General features: G+C 41.3%; 1 protein-coding gene across 8 annotated transcripts in view; it reads right to left on the bottom strand.

Moving 5' to 3' along the window:
* Positions 1-3,893: 3,893 nt before the first annotated feature.
* The window catches only part of si:dkeyp-72e1.9 (syntaxin-binding protein 4), a 101,052-nt gene continuing 81,257 nt past the window's right edge, over positions 3,894-23,688 (bottom strand). For 3 of the 8 annotated variants that reach the window (XM_051717699.1, XM_051717697.1, XM_051717698.1), the window contains exons 15-21: positions 23,410-23,502; positions 23,172-23,237; positions 20,031-20,219; positions 18,728-18,844; positions 17,391-17,436; positions 17,157-17,287; positions 3,894-5,334 (exon numbers count right to left, since the gene is read on the bottom strand). In XM_051717699.1, the coding sequence (XP_051573659.1) occupies positions 5,185-5,334; positions 17,157-17,287; positions 17,391-17,436; positions 18,728-18,844; positions 20,031-20,219; positions 23,172-23,237; positions 23,410-23,502 (792 nt within the window). In that variant the 3' untranslated portion in view covers positions 3,894-5,184. Of the gene's footprint in view, positions 5,335-16,333; positions 16,396-17,156; positions 17,288-17,386; positions 17,437-18,727; positions 18,845-20,030; positions 20,220-23,171; positions 23,238-23,409; positions 23,503-23,688 lie in introns of those variants that run through there. The other 5 variants (XM_051717701.1, XM_051717700.1, XM_051717704.1 and 2 more) reach the window with 4 other exon arrangements.

Below are 23,688 nucleotides of genomic sequence, written 5' to 3'. Positions count from 1 at the left end.
TCTCCATGTCTAGAAGAGAATAAATGTGATTACCCTTTACAGTAATGTTACTGTAAACATGATACAAAAAGGTCAAATCCACTCACGCATTCTTAAAAGAAACTACATTTATGCATGTGTAAATCTATAAAAATAAAAAATAATACTTACACAAAAACGGTTGTGGTTGCAGATTACACAAGTATTTAAGGGGTCGTGACATGAGGAATCAAATTATCCTTACTCTTTTGACAAAAATAGTCATTGTACTATAAAAACAGTGTAATTTTCAGAACTCAAAACTTTCTCACTGCAAAAAGAGCATTTGTTGAAACAAAGCTGCCTCTACATCCTCCAAATTGAGATGTCACACTGTGGTAGACATTTGAATATGACCCCACAACAACACATACTTTACCTTTAATCACTTCCATAGCCTGCCCAGTAGGGTGAACAGTTAGATGACAATGAGAGAGCAGGTCAGTCATGAGCCAATCATAACAGTGGGCATTTACTGTCAATCCTTAAAGGAGAAGCAGCACCTAAATTGAGTGTTTCTGACAGAAGGTCAGAATGAGGGTGGGAAATGATCATTTTTTACAAATATAGGTATTTTGTGCTAAAATTTTGTTTACTGTTATTATACAGTGCATCCGGAAAGTATTCACAGCGCTTCACTTTTTCCACATTTTGATATGTTACAGCCTTATTCCAAAATTGATTAAATTCATTATTTTCCTCAATTCTACAAACAATACCCCATAATGACAACGTGAAAGAAGTTTGTTTGAAATCTTTGCAAATGTACAAAAAAAAAAAAAAAAAAAAAAAAAAGAATCACATGTACGTAAGTATTCACAGCCTTTGCTCAATACTTTGTTGAAGCACCTTTGGCACCAATTACAGCCTCAAGTCTTTTGGAGTATGATGCTACAAGCTTGGCACACCTATTTTTGGGCAGTTTCTCCCATTCTTCTTTGCAGGACCTCTCAAGCTCCATCAGGTTGGATGGGGAGCGTCAGTGCACAGCCATTTTTAGATCTCTCCAGATATGTTCAATCGGGTTCAAGTCTGGGCTCTGGCTGGGCAACTCAAGGACATTCACAGAGTTATCCCGTAGCCACTCCTTTGTTATCTTGGCTGTGTGCTTGGGGTCATTGTCCTTTTGGAAGATGAACCTTCGCCCCAGTCTGAGGTCCAGAGCACTCTGGAGCAGGTTTTCATCAAGGATGTCTCTGTACATTGCGTCATTCATCTTTCCCTCGATCCTGACTAGTCTCCCAGTTCCTGCCGCTGAAAAACATCCCCACAGCATGATGCTGCCACCACCATGCTTCACTGTAGGAATGGTATTGGCCAGGAGATGAGCGGTGCCTGGTTTCCTCCAGACAAGATGCTTGCCATTCAGGCCAAAGAGTTCAATCTTTGTTTCTCATTGTCTGAGAGTCCTTCAGGTGCCTTTTGGCAAACTCCAGGCGGGCTGTCATGTGCCTTTTACTGAGGAGTGGCTTCCGTCTGGCCACTCTGCCATACAGGCCTGATTGGTGGAGTGCTGCAGAGATGGTTGTTCTTCTGGAAGGTTCTCCTCTCTCCACAGAGAAATGCTGGAGCTCTGTCAGAGTGACCATCGGGTTCTTGGTCACCTCCCTAAGGCCCTTCTCCCCCGATCGCTCAGTTTGGCCAGGCGGCCAGCTCTAGGAAGAGTCCTGGTGGTTCCAAACTTCTTCCATTTACGGATGATGGAGGCCACTGTGCTCATTGGGACCTTCAATGCTGCAGACATTTTTCTGTACCCTTCCCCAGATCTGTGCCTCGATACAATCCTGTCTTGGATGTCTACAGACAATACCTTGGACTTCATGGCTTGGTTTGTGCTCTGACATGCACTGTTAACTGTGGGACCTTATATAGACAGGTGTGTGCCTTTCCAAATCATGTCCAATCAGCTGAATTTACCACTGGTGGACTCCAATCAAGCTGTAGAAACATCTCAAGGATGATCAGTGGAAACAGGATGCACCTGAGCTCAATTTTGAGTGTCATGGCAAAGGTTGTGAATACTTATGTACATGTGATTTTTTTCATTTTTATTTTTAATAAATTTGCAAAGATTTCAAACAAACTTCTTTCATGTTGTCATTATGGGGTATTGTTTGTAGAATTGAGGAAAATAATGAATTTAATCCATTTTGGAATAAGGCTGTAACATTACAAAATGTGGAAAAAGTGAAACGCTGTGAATACTTTCTGGATGCACTGTAAGTGAACCTTAAGGAACATATTAAAATAAATAAAAGGCCTGTCATGACCCCTTTACGACCACGTCAGCATGCAACTCTTGCTAGGCAAATTAATTTAAAAATATTGTATCATGACCCAGCTTTGGCACAAAAATATATATTGACACGCATGTGAAGCTATACCTCCTTTCTCATGGCACATATGCATCAGCATGTTTGGTGTCAGTTTATCAGAGTGGATTTGAAGCTTTTGGACAAACTATCCAGTCTTCTAAATGTCATTGATTCTGTCAGTTGAATTCACCTCCCCAACAAAACCACTTATATTCATTTCACAGCATATAACCATTGACTTACAACATAGATATTAGAGTGCTTGTATTAATTTATACACTGGCGGCCAAAAGTTTGGAATAATGTACAGATTTTGCTGTTTCAGAAGGAAATTGGTACTTTAATTCACCAAAATGGCATTCAACTGATCACAAAGTATAGTCAGGACATTACTGATGTAAAAAACTGCACCATCACTATTTAAAAAAAGTCATTTTTGATCAAATCTAGACAGGCCCCATTTCCAGCAGCCATCACTCCAACACCTTATCCTTGAGTAATCATGCTAAATTGCTAATTTGGTTGTAGAAAATCACTTGTCATTATATCAAACACAGTTGAAAGCTGTTTGGTTCATTAAATGAAGCTTAACATTGTCTTTGTGTTTGTTTTTGAGTTACCACAGTATGCAATAGACTGGCATGTCTTATGGTCAATATTAGGTCAAAAATTTTAAAAAAGAAACAGCTTTCTCTTGAAACTCATCAGTCAATCATTATTTTGAGGAATGAAAGCTATACAATGATTGAAATTGCCAAAAAAACTGAAGATTTCATACAAAGGTGTACACTACAGTCTTCAAAACAAAGGACAACTGGCTCTAACAAGGATAGAGAGAGATGTGGAAGGCCAGATGTGCAACTAAACAAGAGGATAAGTACATCAGAGTCTCTAGTTTGAGAAATAGATGTCTCACATGTCCTCAGCTGACAGCTTCATTGAATTCTACCCACTCAACACCAGTTTCATGTACAACAGTAAAGAGAAGACTCAAGGGTGCAGGCCTTATGGGAAGAATTGCAAAGAAAAAGCCACTTTTGAAACAGAAAAACAAAAAGAAAAGGTTAGAGTGGGCAAAGAAACACAGACATTGGACAACAGATAATTGGAAAAGAGTGTTATGGATCTTAACCCCATTGAGCTTTTGTGGGATCAGCTAGACTGTAAGGTGCGTGAGAAGTGCCCGACAAGACAGCCACATCTATGGCAAGTGCTACAGGAAGTGTGGGGTGAAATGTCACCTGAGTATCTAGACAAACTGACAGCTAGAAGGCCAAGGATCTGCAAAGCTGTCTGAGAAATCTGAAGTAGTTAAGAAGTTCTGAATTTTTTTTTCTTCAAATTGTAATAATTTTTCACGTTATTAATGTCCTGACTATACATTGTGATCATCTGAATGCCAATTTAATGAATTAAAGTACCAATTTCTTTCCATAAGAGCAAAATCTGTACATTATTCCAAACTTTTGACCACCAGTGTATGTTTTTTATGACCAAAAAGAGCATTAGATGACATCAACAGGAAATAAACCCCATACAAAAACGCATAGTTGTTCTGACTTTAATAAAAACATTAAAAGAAAGATATTTAGGCCACACATATGATGCAATCTAGTTAAATCACAGGACTATACTGTCAGTATTTTTACTGTTATTTATATAAATGAACCTGCATAACCTTACAATTAATGTTTCATACAGTTCCACCTTTATCCTCAGGAAATAAATGTCACCACAGTATTACACACTGATAGAAATGATCCTACAATATATTCCGAGACAAAAAAGTCGACTACAGTGTGGTTATGAGAACAGTTTTCTGAACCATTTGTATTGTTTAGTTGAATGGATGCATTTGGGGTGGAACGCTGCAATATAACCTACATTACACAATGGTGCCATGACAACCAAAATCCTTCCAGTACAATTAGTATAGATACAAGAACGCCATAACTAAGATACACTTCTGATACCCTTCATCAAAGTAACAAGCTATGAAGGATTTTTCCCCTAAGCACTTAAAAGACTATACCTGATAGTAATGGAAAGGGTGCTGGCTGACATTGGACTAACCTGTACTGCAAATGTGTCTGAGCACAGAATGACATAATCAGCAAGGACATGAAGAGGACATCAAAGGGTTTGACTGCAAGATTTACAAGGTTTATAACAGCAACTGCATACATACTTAGAAGCAAGCATGTCCACGTGTCTCTCAATAATAAAAGATTTGGACTCAAAATATAAAATCTTCAAAACATCATAGTACTTCTCAGAACAAATACAAATAAGCATCATATCAAATGATGAAAAGTGGGGACTGTGCCCCAAATTCCCTAAGTAAAATGTAATACATGTACTTCATATTATTACCTAACTCTAATAGAGAGGTCAGCCACATGTGTTTACATTACATTTGTTTAATGGGGAGATATATGATGTAACGTCGTCGTATAGAACGCTCTCTTTCTCTTTTCAATATTGCAACTTCTCTAAAATTGTGCATGGTAACCACTTAATCTGCTGAGTTAAATGTTGCACATGGCACATGGTAACATCGTTGACGAACTGATGACGCATTTAGATTAAAATTACCATCGAATATTACAGTCACCTTTATTACGTATTGTGGTGTTTTCTTGTTTCAATTTTTAATCCCCTCTTTGCATCTACATTATGAAACTTGAGTAATGCTACAAGTTAAATATGTATTGGACTGCTTTTTTTCTTCTTTTAATTTATAAAAAACACTTTTTTTTTTTTTTAATCAGTAGAGCTGTCTTTTCAGTCCTCTGATATCACTTGAGTTAATGAACAATGAACTGAAAGAAATAAAACCCACACGGAAAACTTAGTCTCTTATTTCCACAGTATTGTTTCGGTTCAACAAACTTGATCTTCTGAGAATTAGCCCAGTTTCTGTCCATCCCAGATCCTCTACTGATATCTCCTCTCTACAGCAGGATCTCAGATGAGGGGAGGCTGTGGCCAGTGAATGAGGCTAAAAAAAAAAGCATAATGGTTCATTATGTAGAGTTTTACAGGGTCTACAAATCTACAGGGAATTTGCATGTTAAAGGAATATTCAGGTTCAATAAAAGTTAAGCTCAGTCGACAGCATTTGTGGCTTAATTTTGATTACCACAAAATTAAGTTTGACTCATCCTTCATTTTCTTTAAAAAAAACAAAAATCTGGGTTACAGTGGGGCACTTACAAATGGAAGTCAAGGGGCCAATCTGTAAATGTTAAAATACTGTTTTAAAAGTATAGCCACAAGACATAAACATTATACATGTTAACATGATTTTAGCATGATAAAAAGGCTTATTAACCTTTTCTGTGTAAAGTTATAGCCAATTTTACAACACTTTTCACAACACACATCATTTCAAAGCAGCTTTACAGAAAATGTAATGCCGTAAACCCTAAAACGACCACAAAAATTATGATTTTAAGCTTTACAGCTCAAATAATACATGTGTTTTATCAGAATTAATGTAAGTGCTTTTATAACATTTTAAGCATCACAATTCTGCCTTTAAATCCTCCAAACATTTTTAACACCACATCAATATGCTCGATTGAACTGTAGTGATTAGAGCTGGGCGATATAGGTAAAAAAAATTTTTTAGATGATATTAATATTTTGAGAGGACTTAAAGGGGAGTGTGCAGCATCCACCTGGATGATGCGACAGCAGCAATAGTGCACCAGTACACTTACCACTCACCATCTATTGATGGAGAGGAGAGTGCAGTGATGTAGCCAATTCAGGGATGGGGATTATTAGGAGGCCATGATGGATAAGGGCCAATGGGGGAATTTGGCCAGGACACCAGGGTTACACCCCTACTTTTTATAAGAAGTTCCCTGGGATTTTTATTTGACCACAGAGAGTAGCCTCTGTTTAACATCTCATCTGAAGAATGGTGTCTTTTTACAGTATAGTGTCCTCATCACTATACTTACCATTAGGACCCACACAGACACAGGGTGAGCACCCCCTGCTGGCCTCACTAACACTTCTTACAGCAGCAACCCTAGTTTTCCCCATGAGGTCTCCATCCAGGTACTGACCAGGCTCAACCCTGCTTAGCTTTAGTGTGCAACCAAGAAAGAGCTGCAGGGTGACATGGATGCTGATCTTTTTATATATATATGTTTTTTTTTTTGTTTTTTTTTTGTATATATATACATATACAAAAGAACAGATTGACAAATTAATCAGGCTTCCTATATCGATCAGTATTTTTGTGAATGTGGTTTAGAATAATAGATAGACTTCTGCAGTGTTCATCTGCGGTTAGCATGTTAATCAGAATGATTTTTTTTTTTTTTGTCTGTAGTTGACTTTAAATTGCAATAGCAGTACAGAATCTGCAAATATACCACAAAACAGTGGATTTACACTGATGTTTAAATCAGGGACTAAAAACAAAATGTTTTTAATTTTGGTTCGTTCTGAGCAGAAACTGTATTTTTTCGTTCTGGTTCCAGCATTCCGTTGTCTCCTTTCCAGTTGGTAACCCGTTAGAACGAAATTAAAGAACGGTTAACAAACTATCCAAAGCATGGCAGCTGCCGTCAATCCACATTAAAAACAATATATTACAATATTGTATTGACATTGACCATTTAAAAAGGTATCGCCTGAATCACAACTGTGTCGATGTATTTTAATAATATAATATTATATAAAAAATATTACAATGTTGACATTGACCTTTAAAAAATTTTTTTAAAAAAATGGTATCGCTTGAATCGTGAGGGTGTTTTCATTATTGTAAACTTAGTTAAAGATGCAATTACCTCTCCCACAAATTGAAACAACCCAATTACACCAGAAATAAAGGTTTTGACAACTCTGCCCTCCCTGGCCACAAGCAAAATGAAACTGTGTAGCGCGAATGAATTAGGAATTTCTGTCATCCGTCAGCAGAATAATCTATCAAACTAAATATGCCCTCTCTAGACCGCACAAATCATAGCGTGTTTTTTCCTGTGGATGTAGGTACGCTCGTTACAGAGAAAAAGGGAATATTCATGGGGAATCACGGCAATCGTGGGGCTACCCACGATATTCTGTTTTGATGCTGCTGACGGGATGCATGCTCGTTTTATTACATCAACAAAAGATGTAAAAAAATCATGCATTAAAAGACATGTTTTAGGAAAGCTGGTGTTAGCTAAATGTTCTAAAATGTACTCAAACCTGCTCAGGACACAATTATTTTTCCATCATAATTGCTGGTGTGCATATACAATTGAAAGGTGTGTAAATATGCTAAATATTTTTTAATATTGTGGTTCAGTAATTCTGTGGCACATAGCTTGCCAAATGTAAGTTGTATGCTAAAACAAACAGAACAAGAAATGTTTAATTTCACAATCCATAGCTGTGGTAATATACAATTATGTATAACATATGATTTAAAAGTCATTAAATGTCGTATTTACAAAGTTATATGGATATACATCATAAAAGAATAGTGTAGTATTTTGTACTCAAGCAGTGAATGTAATACTCATCAAAAGTTCTATGAGCCAATGGAATCGCTAAGAATCGCTATGACGTCAGATGCGGACCCATTTTTGCAGGCACGCAAACGCCATTCCTCAGAATTTTCTTCAAGACAGCAATTCATCTCTCGTCTAGAAGCCCACTAATACTTCACCGTCAACATACACGAGTCAGCAGGCGGGATCTTCACGGCAATGAGAAGACTCTCCACTCCTCTGCAGTGTTCCAGCGAACATTTACGCTGCCTCACCGCTTGACACTTCGCTGGTGAATGGGCCGCTTCAGCATCCTGATTCCCCGCATTGCTTCAGCAGGATTTCTGTATCCTTATAAGCTATTGTGATACTGTGTGTGTGTGTGTGTGTGTGTGTGTGTGTGTGTGTGTGTGTGTATATATATATATATATATTATATACACCGATAAGCCACAACATTAAAACCACCTGCCTAATATTGTGTAGCTCCCCCTCTCGCACTCTGAGATGCTATTCCTCACCACAATTGTACAGAGCGGTTATCTGAGTTACCGTAGACTTTGTCAGTTCGAACCTGTCTGGCCATTCTCTGTTGACCACTCTCATCAACAAGGCATTTCCGTCCAAAGAACTGCTGCTCACTGGGTGTTTTGTTTTCGGAATAATTTCTAGAGATTTTTGTGTGTGAAAATCCCAGGAGATCAGCAGTTACAGAAATACTCAAACCAGCCCATCTGGCACCAACAATCATGCCACGGTCCAAATTACTGAGATCAAATCTTTTCCCCCATTCTGATGGTTGATGTGAACATTAACTGAAGCTCCTGACCCATATCTGCATGATTTTATTCACTGCACTGCTGCCACATTTGTTGGTGCCAGACGGGCTGGTTTGAGTATTTCTGTAACTGCTGATCTCCTGAGATTTTCACACACAACAGTCTCTAGAATTTACTCAGAATGTTGCCAAAAACAAAAAACATCTAGGTGTTCCTTGTGTGAGGGACACATCCCGCCATCAGATGAGCATGAGAGCTGGGTTCACTGTCTGGGCCGTGCCCATGCAAAGACAGCTCTCATGGAGTCAGACTGCCCTCACTGTGAGGGCATGAGTCTCAAGACGCTTTGCTCGCGAATCGCCCTCGTTCTGAGGGATGATTCAGCCTCCCCGCCCTCACACCCACCTCTTCTGTGACTCCCAAGGGATCACACAAGGAGGCACGGCAGGGCCGCAAGGTCGTGCAGGATGAATTTGATGTGGACCTCGTGCTGGCACACACCCCGTGAGCCCCTCAATCTCCATGTAATGGTGCCTGGGTAGCTCAGCGAGTATTGACGCTGACTACCACCCCTGGAGTCGCAAATCCAGGGTGTACTGAGTGACTCCAGCCAGGTCTCCTAAGCAACCAAATTGGCCCGGTTGCTAGGGAGGGTAGAGTCACATGGGGTAACCTCCTCATGGTTGCGATTAGGGGTTCTCGCTCTCAATGGGGCGTGTGGCAAGTTGTGCGTGGATTGCGGAGAGTAGCATGAGCCTCCCGTGCTGTGAGTCTCCGCGGTGTCATGCACAGTGAGCCACGTGATAAGATGTGCGGATTGACTGTCTCAGAAGCGGAGGCAACTGAGACTTGTCCTCCACCACCCAGATTGAGGAGAGTAACCGCACTACCACGAGGACGTACTAAGTAGTGGGAATTGGGCATTCCAAATTGAGAGAAAAAGGGGATACAAAAAATAATTAAAAAAAAATCTCCATATAATGCGTCTATGCGGATACAGTATGTGCACAACAAGCTTTGGCCCTCTTCAGGAGCGCATGGCCTCTTCATGTTCGGTGGTTCTGATGCTGGGGATGATGATGTTATGTCGCTCGCTGCATCTGGCAAGTGGTTAATGGAGAATGTTGCCGCCCCTTCCCCCAGCGAGGGCGAGGAGCGTGCATGCGCTACTCACAAGGAAATGCTTTGCGTCATTTCAAGGGCAGTTGAAGAACTCGGTCTTGAGTGGTCTCCTCCAGAGGAACCTGAAAAATCTCACCTTGATGAATGGTTTTTGCAGTCCGGACGTCGTCAAGCGACCGCGTTCCGCAGATCTGCCCCGTTCTTCCCGGAAGTTCATAACGAACTGACAAAATCCTGGTGCGCACCCTATTCAGCTCGCTCCTACAGTGATTCCTCTCTCCTCACTAAAGTGGACCACGGGGAAGACAAAGGTTATGCCCAACTAACCCCTATGGAAGAGGTGGTAGCGGCACATCTTTGCCCAGTGAGTAGTAGGCCGTGGAAATAACACCCCATTCATCCTTCCAAGCTGTGTCGACTGACGTCCGCACTGGCTGGAAAAGCATACTCAGCGGCAGGCCAAGCTCCATGCGATGGCAGTGCTCCATGTTTTCCAAGCTAAACTCCTCAAGCAATGGATGAGCAAGGCCACAATCCAAAGTTGTTAAAAGAGCTCCGCACCACTACGGACTTAGCACTGCGAGCCACAAAATTCACTGCACTGGCCATTGGCAAGTCAATGGGCAACCTGGTGGTTTTGAATCATCACATCTGGCTGACCCTCACGGAAATGCGTGATGCGGAAAAAGCTGCTCTCTTTGCTGCTCCGATGTCTCCGGCTGGCCTTTTCAGCAGCTCTGTGGATAGGTTTGCTGAGTGCTACATCAAGACTTAGCAACACTCGCAGGCTATGAGACATTTTATGCCAAAACAAAGCAGTACTTCATCACAACCAGCTCACTCCCGCTCTGTCTCTGGCCAGCGCCCTGCTAAAAACCCCATGCCTGCTACCTTAGCACCTGAGCGCTGAGCCGACGGTAAAGCCACTCAAGCCGTGGCCCAAATGAAGGCAACCGCCTCAGTGCGAGCCCCCCCCCAGCAAAAATGCTCCTGACGGGCACAGCCCTATGAAGTGGAATGCAGAGCTTGCCATTCCTTTCGGACCTGTCCTGAAGAAGGCTCGATTGGAGACAAACAATGCTGTTCCCTCTTCCCCACTGCTGTTTGACAGGAAAGGAATATTGTTGTTCAAAATGTTGCTTCTGTGTCTCATATTAAAAAAAAAAAAAAAAAATGCTTCGAGTACAGCGATCGTTGCACATGAATGAGACGCTCACACTTTTTCAGTAAAGAGCACTTTTCCACTTCAAACACCACACATTATGCACAACCGCTTCCCGATGGTGAGCGGCGCATTATATCATAGAGTGAATGAACCAAATTGACCTCTGTCCCATTACGCGGACACGTGGAAAGCCAATTTTAGATCATTTGAATCGTGCACTTACGAAGCGCCTGCTCAAAATGATTACTCTCAAAAACAGATCTTATCACACACCCACCCATGTGATTGGTTTGCGTCGATAGAACTGAAAGACGTGTACTTTCATGTACAAATTGTACTACTTCACAGGATGCTTTTGAGATTCGCGTTCGAGTTGTCCCTGGCTACTCGCATGTTCACAAAGTGCATCGACATGTATACACATTTAAATACACATTTTTAACAGCCTCAATGATTGGCTATTACTGGCCCAATCAGAGGTTCTGTTATGCCAGCACAGAGACTTATTTCTGTGCAAGCATGCGCTTCTCACAAGCGAGTGCATTCAGGCCATTCTCCAGTATCTGTCTCAGTTCAAACTGGGGAGAATACTTCCACTGAAGCTTTTTCAAAAAGCATTGGGACTTACAGTGGCAGCATCTGCCATCATTCCATTAGGTCTTTTAAACAAGACCTCTTCAGTGCTGGCTCAAGCACCGTGTGCCACGACATGCCTGGCACCAAGGGCGCATGCGCATCGCTATATCACGCCGTTGTCTAGCTGCTACAGCACCTTGGACAGCTCCTGCTTTCTACCAGCAAAGTGTCATGCTGGGGCAAGTTTTTACGGAGGCTTCCAACACAGGTTGGGGTGCATTATGCGATAGGCACCCGGCCTTCATCACCTGGGCAGGTGCAAGGAGGGCGTGGCACATAAACTGCCTGGAGTCATCAGCTGTTTTCCTAGCCTTGAAGGCTTTTCAGTCTGAAACAGCAAATTATGTTTTGATTCCCTTGGACAACACGGCAGTTGTGGAATTCATTCCCTGCCAATGATGAGACTAACCTGTCACCTCTTCCTGTGGAGCGAGCACTATCTCCTCTCCCTGCAGGCGACATATGTCCCACAAATGGCCTGTGAAACGCAAATATGCGTTTCCCCCGGTGTGCCACCTTCACTCTGTCAAATGCAAAGTCTGAGAAGACAAGGAAACGATTCTATTGGTTGCGCCGAAGTGGCCCAATCAGTCCTGGTTTTCAGAAATGATAGAGATTCTGGATGGCCCTCCATGGGAATACCACTGAGGAGGGTTCTCCTCTCTCAAGGGCAGGGCACAATCTGGAATCCCCAGCCCAAGCTGTGGAACCTGCATGTGTGGCCCCTGAACAGAGCATGCTAAATGTGCCAAAACTGACTCCGTCGGTTATGAACACCATTTTACAGGCTAGAGTGCAGTCTACGAGACGCCTTTACGCACTGAAATGGAATGTGTTCACTAATTGGTGCTTTTCACATGGCAAAGACCCGGTGAACTGCCCCATACCTGAAATTCTCATATTTCTTCAAGAGCAATTGGACGCAGGGCTCACTCCGTCAATGCTCAAAGTTTATGTGGTGACTATATCTGCGTATCATGCACCTGAAGCTGGCAAATCTATAGGCAAACATGATTTAATCATAAGTTCCTTAGGGAAGCGAGGTGGATAAACCCCCCCTCACCCGACTACAGTTCCGACATGGGACCTAACTTTCGTCATAAAAGCTCCCCCTTCGAGCCTCTGGACTCTGTTGAATTGTGTGTGCTTTCTCTTAAGACCGCATTACAGCTGGCTCTGGCCTCAGTGAAACAGGTCATGATTTACAAGCACTGTCAGTCGACAGTTCAGGTATGGAGTTTGGTCCGGGTATTTCAAAAGCTACTGTCAAACCCAGAAAAGGCTATGTGCATAAGGTTCTAACTACGGCCTTCAGAGCGCAGGTGGTTCCCCTTCAAGCCTTTTTCCCTCCATTTAATTCGGATGAGGAACAGTCCTTGCATTTGTTATGCCCTGTGCAAGCGCTACACACATACGTTGAGCACACCCGCCAGTTCAGACTGTCTGACCAGCTCTTTGTGTGCTATGGAGGACACATGAAAGGAAAGTCCGTCTCCAAGCAAAGACTTTCTCACTGGATCGTTGATGCGATTGCCCTGGCTTACGAGTCGCAAGGTGCAAATTGCCCATTTGGTGTTAAAGCACACTCAACTCTTCATGGGCATGTATGAACGGTGTGTCCTTACAAGACATATGTTTTGCAGCAGGATGGTCTTCTCAAAACACATTTGCAAGGTTTTACAACTTAGACATAACGTCTCTCTCTCATCGCAAGTCCTCTCTGTCTAGAGCACTTGCTAATTCGTTAACCAAACATATACTTATGCCCCTCTTTTAAGTACGGGTTCCCTGTCATTTTACACAACTGCCTGCATTCAGACCGTTGTATTTCCAAAAAGTCACAAGCACTTTCATTATAATAAAACTTCCTTCCCAACTGGGTTCGTGAAGGGGTTAATTCATACTATATGACTATAGTTCATATATATTCTGAGTGTTCCCCTCCTGGCTCACCATGAGGGTCATTCACTTGCAGCATACTCATGTTAGTCACCGTCCCGCAGAACTGTGGCGTCATGTTCTTCCGAGTGTTATGCCTCGGTTCCCTCTCTGGGAGGGTTATGTCATGTAGTGTGGCGTGATGGGACTCTGGTTCCCCATAGCATCAGCAATGCAATGTCAAGTGAATGGATTCGTAAGGGAACTTTTCGGTTATGTATTAACTTTTCGGTTCCCTGAGATGAAGGGAATGAAACATTGCATAAGCTGGCCGCACTACAGACTCAGAGTTTTCTGAGGTGCAAGCTATGCGTTCTTTGTCCCCCAGTCAGAAAATTTTGAGGAATGGTGTTTGCGCGCCTGCTTTTATACCGGACAGCTTTGCACATCAAAGGGCGGGGCTTAAACACCATAGCCAATATTAAAATTAGCGTTATTGTAGAAGGGTTTCAACTAGGTCGTTTAAAAGGGCACTCCCCCATAGCGTCAGCGATGCATTGTCTCGTTCCCTTAATCTCAGGGAACCGAGGTTACATACGTTACCAAGACCATTTCCTTACTAAAACTTGCTCTTAGCAGTTTTGTGAATAGGTTTTAAGCAAAAACTCCTAGCTTGGAACTCTTTGGAAAAGTGATAAAAACCTTTGTGAATATGGGCCCTGGTCTGGAAAAACACACTTAAAATTACCTCAACCAAAATAAGTGACAGTATGCAATTAAATTTTTTCCCATGCATGTGGGGGATTTTTCAGCAAAGAAATCATAACAAGCAAAGTATACCATAGCCTATATAAAATAACATTTTAAATAAATGTATCCTTAATATTACATGTATCCCCAAAAATATTTAAAATATTTCAAAAATACATTGGGGCATCTAAAATCAATAATTCGCCAAAATCTCTCTCTCCTGCATGCATGCACACACTGCTTGAGCGTGTTTGGACTACACTCTGAATTATTTAATTTTAAACATGTATGTCACAAGGAGGAGGGCGTGGCCTGGCCGTGAGGGTGCACGCCTGGCACCGAGTTGGCCAATCAGCAGGAGACGGATAAAGGGGAGCCAGAAAGGCCAGTTCGAGAGAGAGAGATGCATGCAGAGTTGTGTGTGTGCGTCAGTGTTTTATGTTGTGTTTCAGTTAGAAGTGTTTAAGTTGTGATTAAAGTTCATTGAGTGTTCATCCGGTTCCCGCCTCCTCCTTTCCATTAAGAAGAGACCTTTTACATTGGTACCGAAACCCAGAAGGAGGAAGAGCACCCTGTCCTGGGAGTACTCGCCACTGCCGTCAGCCCGGGGGTGGGAGCAGCCCGCTGCCATCCACCAGGAGAAGGAGGAGCCGCTGCCATCCGCCTGAAGGTGGAGGAGCCATTGTCATCCACCAGGGGACGGAGGAGTCGCTGTTGTCTGGCAGGAGGCAGAGGAACCGCTACCGCCTGCCAGGGGCGGAGTTGCCGTTGCCATCCGCCAGGGGATGGAGGACCCGCTGCCGTCCACTGGGAGGCGGATGAACTGCTGCCATCCGCTGGGAGGCGGAGGAACCGCTACCATCCGCCAGGGGGTGGAGGAGCTGCCACCAGCCGCCAGGAGGCAGAGAAGCCCACTGCCGTCCGCTAGGGGGCAGTGCAGCGGCTGAGGACCGGGTGGGCAGCGTGCCTGGGAGCCGAGGGGTGTTGTTTTATCCCGCATTCTTTTACTCTCTCTCCTCTCTCTCTCTCTCTTCCACTCGTTCTTTCTCCCCTCTTCCTCTCCTCGTCTCTCAGATTTTCAGGAGGCAGGGAGGACCATCGGGTGGCGGAACGGCCGGAAGGGCAGCGTCTCCCCTCCAGAGATTGGGTAGAGAGTAAGCCAGTCCGGATGGCGCCCCAGCCTGAATTGGGCAGTGGAGGAGTGTGAAGAGGAGGAGGGCGTGGCCAGGCCGTGAGGGTGCGCTTGGCGCCGAGTTGGCCTGTCAGTGGGAGAGGGATAAAGGGGAGCCGGAAACGCCAGTTCGAGAGAGAGAGACGCACGCAGAGTTGTGTGTGTGCATCAGTGTTTTATGTTGTGTTTCAGTTGGAAGTGTTTAAGTTGTGATTAAAGTTCGTTGAGTGTTCATCCGGTTCCCGCCTCCTCCTTTCCATTAAGAAGAGACCTTTTACAATGTAATAATTATTGAATTATTTTATTTTAATAATTTGTTTTAATTACAGATCTGCATCTCGGTCAGAACTGGGCAGCATCAAATCTGTATCAGTGCACCATATCTAACAATAATTCAGTGAAGACTTGTTAAAAACAGAGACATTGTTGCCTTAATATTTTTCCTTGTATCTGGATTAACCCTGCATGTATTTGTGGGGAAAAAAAAGAGAAAAGCCTAATTTGTTGGGCAACAGGAAGTGGTGTAATTCAGAAAATTTACTGTGGTTTATTAATAAACCATTTAGACTTTGGTGACATTAAAAAAAATTATCGGAACTAAATTAACCAGTTACCAACATTTAAAAATAACGTTTTCAGTCCCTGATTTAAATGCAGAACAGTACATTACTCACTTGAAAGGTGAATATGAAAGTGAATTTAAGTAATTTTAATAGTTTCTAAGGATCTGGGGATACCCTGATCCATAGTAAAGATGTTTAATGTCATATCCTGATATGAATATGATGCTCACGTGACAATGAATCTGATCCTTCTTGTTAATGTTTTTAAAAATGAGCCATGTGACACCTGCTGTGGTGTTTTGCAAGGCTAGCAGTTATAGTGAGGTGTTTTGTGACAGTGAAATGAACATTTGGCCAAAGCTAAACCCAGCTGACAGCAGCAGTGAAGGGAAAAATGCTGACGGTTTCATAACACAACAAACCCACATCAGCGGTCACTCACTCTGAATCAGAGTCCTCTCCAGCCCTCACAATGCATCCCTCTACATACTGCGGTAATGCTACAAAACACAACCAAAAGGTACTGAATGAGAATAATGTTGTGATAACACAAGGTCAAATCAGTTCATAGGCAAAAATTGTACTTAGCCATGTGTAAGTGATGAGTTGAACCGATTATGTAAGTTACATCACTGTCAAACAGATTTTTGCACAATCAGATATATTGGAACACCGGCAGATGATACAACTGACTGAACAGCCGTTTAGGTTAGGTGTTGAAAGCGGTTTACGGTGGCCCCCAAATGTATTAGGATACAACAGTTGTCCCAAAAAAGATTTGGACACTTATGGCACAAACATCTTAATGCCTTTGCATCAGATACAAAAATATTGTGCCATTTTTGTTGAAGAAAGGTAGTGCAAAATTTACGAATAAAGTTTTAGTTTGAAATTATAGAGTACTGTTCAAAATTAAGACAAAAAGAACACTATGGTTATCAATGATCTAGTGTACAGTACTGTGAAAAAGTCTTGTTAAAGGGTACTTGTGAATGTTTCACAAGTACATTTGTCTTAAGATGGTTATTTTATATCTTCTGCTTTAGTGTGTCAATAGGAGATATACATTTTAGATTTCAAAAAATTTCTTTTGGAAAAAGAATAGAACAAAAGTACAACAAGAAGTTCCTGCAACAGATGGTAGGGCCCCCACAGAGAATAATTATTCATTATTCATTTTGAAAGCATCCTTACAATACAACATTTTTCACAACTGCCTAAAAGTTTTGCACAGTACTGTATGTATGTCTTTCCCACTTACTGTGATCCTCAGTGCAAAGTGAACAGACACCATCCACAAGCTCTTTGGCCTTAGCTGCAAGCTGGCAGGCAGGGTCAGGAATAGGGCAGGGGGTGTCAGGGCTGTCAGTTGATGGAGATGCTTGCATGCTCCTGTAGGATGAAGAGGTGATGCCATAAGTTATGATGTCATAGAAGGGGAGCACTGCAATTGAGAAGCACTGCCAACAAATTTTATGTTGAGAAACTCACCCACTTTCTATCCCAAATAATCCGGTGTTGGTGAGAACTTTGTGGACATTCTGTTGAAAGTTAAAATGGGTCATTGCAAACTTTGATGTTTTTCAAAATGCTATCTTCAGTAGCCACTGCATTTGGACACTTATACCACACTTAAAAATGTATGATTGCATAAAAAATTAAAATAAAATAAAATAAATCAATGCCAAAGTGGAAAGAGCACAAGCACACTTTTCAAGTAAGACAATTCACACAATGAAATTTGCTCAGTTTTAAATGATAAAACAATAGATATATTGTTCAAAATGAAAAAAAAAAAAATGTATTTGGACACTTTCTGGTTGTTTAACATATCCACAGTTAAAGGTGCTATATGTAATATTTTTACTGTACTAAATCATAAAATGACCATAATATGTCATTACAGAATTAGGAAACATGCTAAGTTGAAACACTGGCTTCTCTGATAATAATTCTACAGCCAGTGTATTCTACTTTGAAGTTTCCATTCTGGGCCTGTGTGATCATGCCCACTCACCAATAGTATTTCGACACCGCCAGGTTGCCAGATTTCAACAAGTTTGCAGGCAAACAACACTGTGTGCTGCAGCCATGGAAGCCAGCAAACGAACTGGATCAGAGATAACAGATTCCACCCGACCTAAAAGCCTCGCCATCTGTCTAAAAACCACCATGACCAGAGGCGTAGTAAAACAAGGATAAATACTGGAGATGCCTTTGGAAGATGGAGACAGCTTAAAGCCCAGAAATCCTTTAAAATGGATGCTGAGTTGGCTAATTTGCTTGTCAACATTCTGGCAACCCGCATGAGCTTCGAGTCTGGGGCGGGGCAGACAACTCTCCAATATTTTGAATTTGGACTGCAGTACACATTTCAAACGCTTGTTGTCAATCTTACATATAGCACCTTTAATGTGGTGAACTACACCTGTGGTTACTCTGCTAGAACACCTGTGTGAACTTCCATTAAAAATCATCTTGACACAAGTTTGATATTTTGTCATATAATGCAATGACGTTCTGATATTTTTAAGTGTGACTTGCATGTCACTTACGGGCCACTGTATGTCTTGAAGAAATTTACACTGAAAAATATGTTAACCTAAAAAATGTGGTAACATCTAAATTAACTGGTTTTATCCAGGTTGAAAATATTATTTAACATCACTGAATCGACCTGATTACATTAGCTTACACCAACAAAAATGATTGTAAGGGTTAGATCGGCTAGAAATAGCTCTTTAAGGTAACAATTTCAGGTTGTCACTTTTTACAGCGTACTCATGCTTTTGAGTTACATTTAGAAAGTTTAAATGTGGTTTGTGTGTATACCTGAGCAAAGCCAAGGAGCTTCTTATTGGATATCTCCAGATGTTTCCTTGTCAGTTCAGATTTTCTCAACTGGCTGTCAATGATGGTGAGTCTCCTGTTCAGGTCCATCACATCTTCCTGTGAAGAAAATGCCCTTTAAAACTAGTTCATCTTGAAATAAGACTCTGCTGTCCTGGATAACAATCACCTGGCTGTACACTTTTCCAATCTACAAAGCTGTTTGCAGTCATTACATCATCTTGTAAAATAAGTTTTGGCAGACAAACATACAGTACTGTGCAAAAGTCTTAGGCACATTAGATGTTTCACAAGTTATTTTTTCTTAAGATATTTTATATCTTCTGTCAATAGGAAATATAAATTTTAGATTTCCAAACATTCATTTTGCACATAAAATGGAATAGTAGAACAGGGAGCCCTGCAACAGATAGCATGGCCCTCAGAGCCCCCCCACTGAACATTGAGTCACTCTGGGATTATATGAAGAGGCAGAAACAATTGAGACAGCCTAAATAGATAGAAAAACTGTGGTGAATTCTCCAAGAAGCTTGAAAAATCTGCCAACAACCAAGAAAAACTGTGTGCAAGTGTATCTAGGAGAATTGGTGCTGTTTTAAAGGTATGTGGTGGTCAAACCAAAAAATTATTTAATTTTTGTATGTTTACTGCACTTTGTATTAGTTAATATAAATTATTGTATTTGTATTTAGTTAATCGATAACTAAAAATGATTCATGGCTTTATTTTTGAAAGCATCCTCCATATACAAAATTTTTGCTAAAACTTAAACTTAAAACTTTGCCTGGGGCCTGGGTAGCTCAGCGAGTATTGATGCTGACTACCACACCTGGAGTCGTGAGTTCGAATCCAGGGTGTGCTGAGTGACTCCAGCCAGGTCTCCTAAGCAACCAAATTGGCCCAGTTGCTAGGGAGATTAAAGTTACGTGGGGTAACCTCCTCGTGGTCGCAATTAAGTGGTTCTCACTCTTAATATGGGTGCGTGGTAAGTTGTGTGTGGATCGCGGAGAGTAGCATGAGCCTCCACATGTTGTGAGTCTCTGTGGTGTCATGCACAGCAAGCCATGTGATAAGATGTGCAGACTGACGGTCTCAGAAGCGGAGGCAACTGAGACTTGTCCTCCGCCACCTGGATTTAGGTATGTAACCATGCCACCATGAGGACCTAGTAAGCAGTGGGAATTGGGCATTCCAAATTGGGAGAAAAGGGGATAAAAATAAATAAATAAATAAACTTTGCCTAAAACTTTTGCACAGTACTTTATGTTTTTAAAATATTGTTTACTTTGGTAGCCTCCAGGCCTCTTTGTTTTTTTCCAGCTAGCTGGTTCTTCAGATCTTTGATTTCGGCCTCCAGGAGCTGAATGACCTCTTCATAGTCCTGCTCGGCACTGTTAGTCTGTCTCTGAACCGCCTCTGCTACCTGCAGCTTAGTCTTCAGAGACTTATTCTCCTCCACTGTGGCTGTGGCCTTCTATTTAATACAGACACACAGAAACAAAGTACATACAAACTGATGAGCACAAATATATCTTTAATAAATGGTATAAGTAAAAATTTTCATTTTGTCCTGACCTGCATGACTGACATATATATGGTACACATACAAATATAGTGTTTAATAGCTAAATGTCTGGTCAAGAACTACAATACTCATGATCCAGCAGAGAAAGATCCCCCAGTCAGATCAGTCGCAGCCAACAAAGCACACCAAATGAACTCTTCAGCGACCATCCACTCCCATGACGAATGACGCAACCGAGTTGTTCTCCCTACACTCTGAAATTACTTTTATATTTGTTTATGTCTGAATAATTTGCAACAAACTTAAAATGTATTGTTTCTATAGTTATTAATAACTTTAAATAAATAGTTTTATATTTTTCTAGCATTTTTAAATAATGTCATTTGCAGTGCTTCATGGTATTGTATTTCATTCCCTCATGAAAGACATTAAAGTGATTGTTTACCCAAAAATGAAAATTCTCTAATTTACTCACCCTCATGTCATCCTTGATGTGTATGACTGACTTACTTCTGCTAAACACAAACAAAGATTTTTAGAAGAATTTCTAAGCTCTGTAGGTCCATACAATGCAAGTGAATGGTGGGCAGAACTTTTAAGGTCCAAAAATCACATAAAGGCAGCATAAAAGTAATCCATACGACTCCAGTGGTTAAATCCATATCTTCAAAAGCGATATAAGTGTGAGTGAGAAACAGATCAAGTCCTTTTTTCATATAAATCTCGACTTTCACTTTCAAATTTTTCTTCTTTTGTTTTTGCCAATTTCGTGCAAATCACCACCTAGTGTGCAGGGAGGAGAATTTATAGTAAAAAAAGACTAATTTTATCTGTTTCTCACCCACACCTATCACCTCACTTCTGAAGACATAGATTTAACCAGTGGAGTAGTATGGATTACTTTTATGCTGCCTTTATGTGCATTTTGGACCTTCAAAGATCTGGCCACCATTCACTTGCATTGTGAGGACCTACAGAGCTGAGATATTCTTCTAAAAATCTTCACCTGTGTTCAGCAGAAGAAAGATAGTCATGAGGGTGAGTAAATGATGAGAGAGTTTTCATTTTTGGGTGAACTTTTCCTTAAAGTACACAGTCTTGTACCTTTATCTTTTTCTCCGATTTTCAAATACTTTCTTGTTTCAAGTCAAAGTTTGTAATCATGGGATGTCCTTCAGAGCTAATTGTTAGAACTCCTTTATCAATAGGGTGGCCAGACATCCCGTTTTTCCCAGGACAGTCCTGTATTTTAGCACTTTTTCTAGTGTCCCGACTTCTTCTGAAAAAACAAAAACGTGTTTTGTTCCGTATTTCCCCTCTCCTAAAATTTGTCTAAAATGCCTAAAAAGTCACGTGAGAATTCTAATCAAAGGTAGCCAATGATACGGCTTGTAAAACCAATAAAATCACACAGTGTTATTTAAAGTACATGACTGGATTAAACTATCCAATCACAATCCCCTATCAATAGACATCCAGTTAGTGAACTGATTGAAGAGTCAGTTTGAAAGAGCATACTGATGAAATTGCAGCTGGAAAAATGTTAAGGAAGCGTGCATGTACATTTAATGAGGATCTTCAAAAAGAGTTTACATTCCTAAAAAAGGAGTCACAGACAGAGCCTAGTAAAGTGAGGCATGAGATTTGTGGAGCTTGCTTTTCCATTGCCCATGGAGGCCGCACCGACAGCGTGAAGCGTGTTAATACAAAAAAGCATGTGGATGCTGTTAAAAGTAAGTGTGCAACACCAAGTGTTAGCAATTTTTTTGTGAAGCAAAGTTCAGAATCTGACAAGGTGCACGCAAGTGAAGGACTTTTTGCTTATTATTCTGTTGTGTACAGCCATAGCTTTGCACATTCATGACCTGAGAAAAGTCTTGCAGGCCAGGCTGGAGGAATCATTCACACCCTCTGACAATAAAAAGCAGTTGGATGCCCTGGTGACAAGTGAGCAGATGATTTATTTTGTGCAGTGAGAAACTTTTAATCAGCATCAGTGGATTACCTCCAAAATTGGAGCTGCTCATTGAAGAACGCAGAAAAACCATACTGAGCCATACTGAGCCATACTGAGAGACATCCCAGAGTGGAAGGACATTCAGAGCAGCCTCGAACACTTTTACTCCAGAATCCCCACTCTCAGTTTGATTGACGAAACCACACTCTTTGATGAGTGGGCTTGCGCGAAAAACATTGTCACTTGTCGCATCACTGAGTGGAACATGAACAAGACGGCCATGTTCGTGAGCTGGAGAACAAGACCATCAACTTTGGAGTCTTAGCCAAGGTTGTGGAGGTTATATCTGTGGAGCATGTGTTCTCATTAATGAACGCAGCATGGACACCGGATAAATCTCAACTCAGTGTAACAGTCATGAAGGCAATGCTTTTCGAACGTCTTAATTTTGGACCAGACTGCTCTGCATTTTACGATAAACTCTTGAAAGACAAGTGCAAACTGAGAAAAATTGCTGCCAGCAAAAAGTACAAGGTGAAAACAGTTACAGATGCGGATGCACCCTCTACTTCGCATTGATCTGCACCTAGGTAAGGATACATCAATTTCATTTTTGCTGGGAGGGGGCTGTCCCATTTTCCACAAGCAGGAATCTGGTCACACTATTTATAAAGGATTTTATGAAATCCCTATAGAAAAAATGAATGGCATTTTGTGGGGATTTATGTGGAGCTTGTCAGTATAAGTCACCATCCACTTTCATCATATTGAAAAGAGCAGCTCAGACATTTGGCAAATTATCTCCTTTTTTGTTCCATGAAAGAAAGTTATATTGGTCTGAATCGACACGAGGGTGAATAAATCCCATAAATTGGGTGAACTATCCCATTCATACTTAGATGCCATAATTTGAGCTATTTACACTGAGAATCAGTAGGGTTTACCTCAGCTGTCTTCTGCAGTTCCTCCTCCAGAGACTTCTTACTGTCTTCTGTGTCTTTCAGCAACACCTGTGAGTATTACAATAAATGTTGTAATTTAAAAATGTTGAGACTTTTCGCATAGAAATTCTGCTGTCTTGCACAATTTTCTAGACAGTCAACTCATATGCTGTATGAATATATCCACGAAAGGAAGCATACAATCCAGTTACACAGTGTTTATTTTAGTATCGGTGCTCACCTTGAGTTGTTTCATTTGCATCTGAAGTTGTTTGACTTCCGATTGAAACTCCTCAAGCTCCTCACTGCTGTAGCTGCACTCTGACTCATACGTCTGAAATAGAGTGACATTGCAAAAAAAAAAAAAAAAACATCTGTGACTACTGTATACTTCTGCAGGTGCACTTTATTAATACCAGAAGTGTATTTTGTGATTATAGAACCAATTCAGTGCTCATACATCGATGTGAGACATACAGTTGAAGTCAGAAGTTTACATACACCTTAGCCAAATACATTT

The sequence above is a fragment of the Myxocyprinus asiaticus genome, chromosome 14, assembly GCF_019703515.2.
Source record: "Myxocyprinus asiaticus isolate MX2 ecotype Aquarium Trade chromosome 14, UBuf_Myxa_2, whole genome shotgun sequence".
NCBI lineage: Eukaryota > Metazoa > Chordata > Actinopteri > Cypriniformes > Catostomidae > Myxocyprinus > Myxocyprinus asiaticus.
This window is presented reverse-complemented; position numbering and strand designations above follow the sequence as displayed.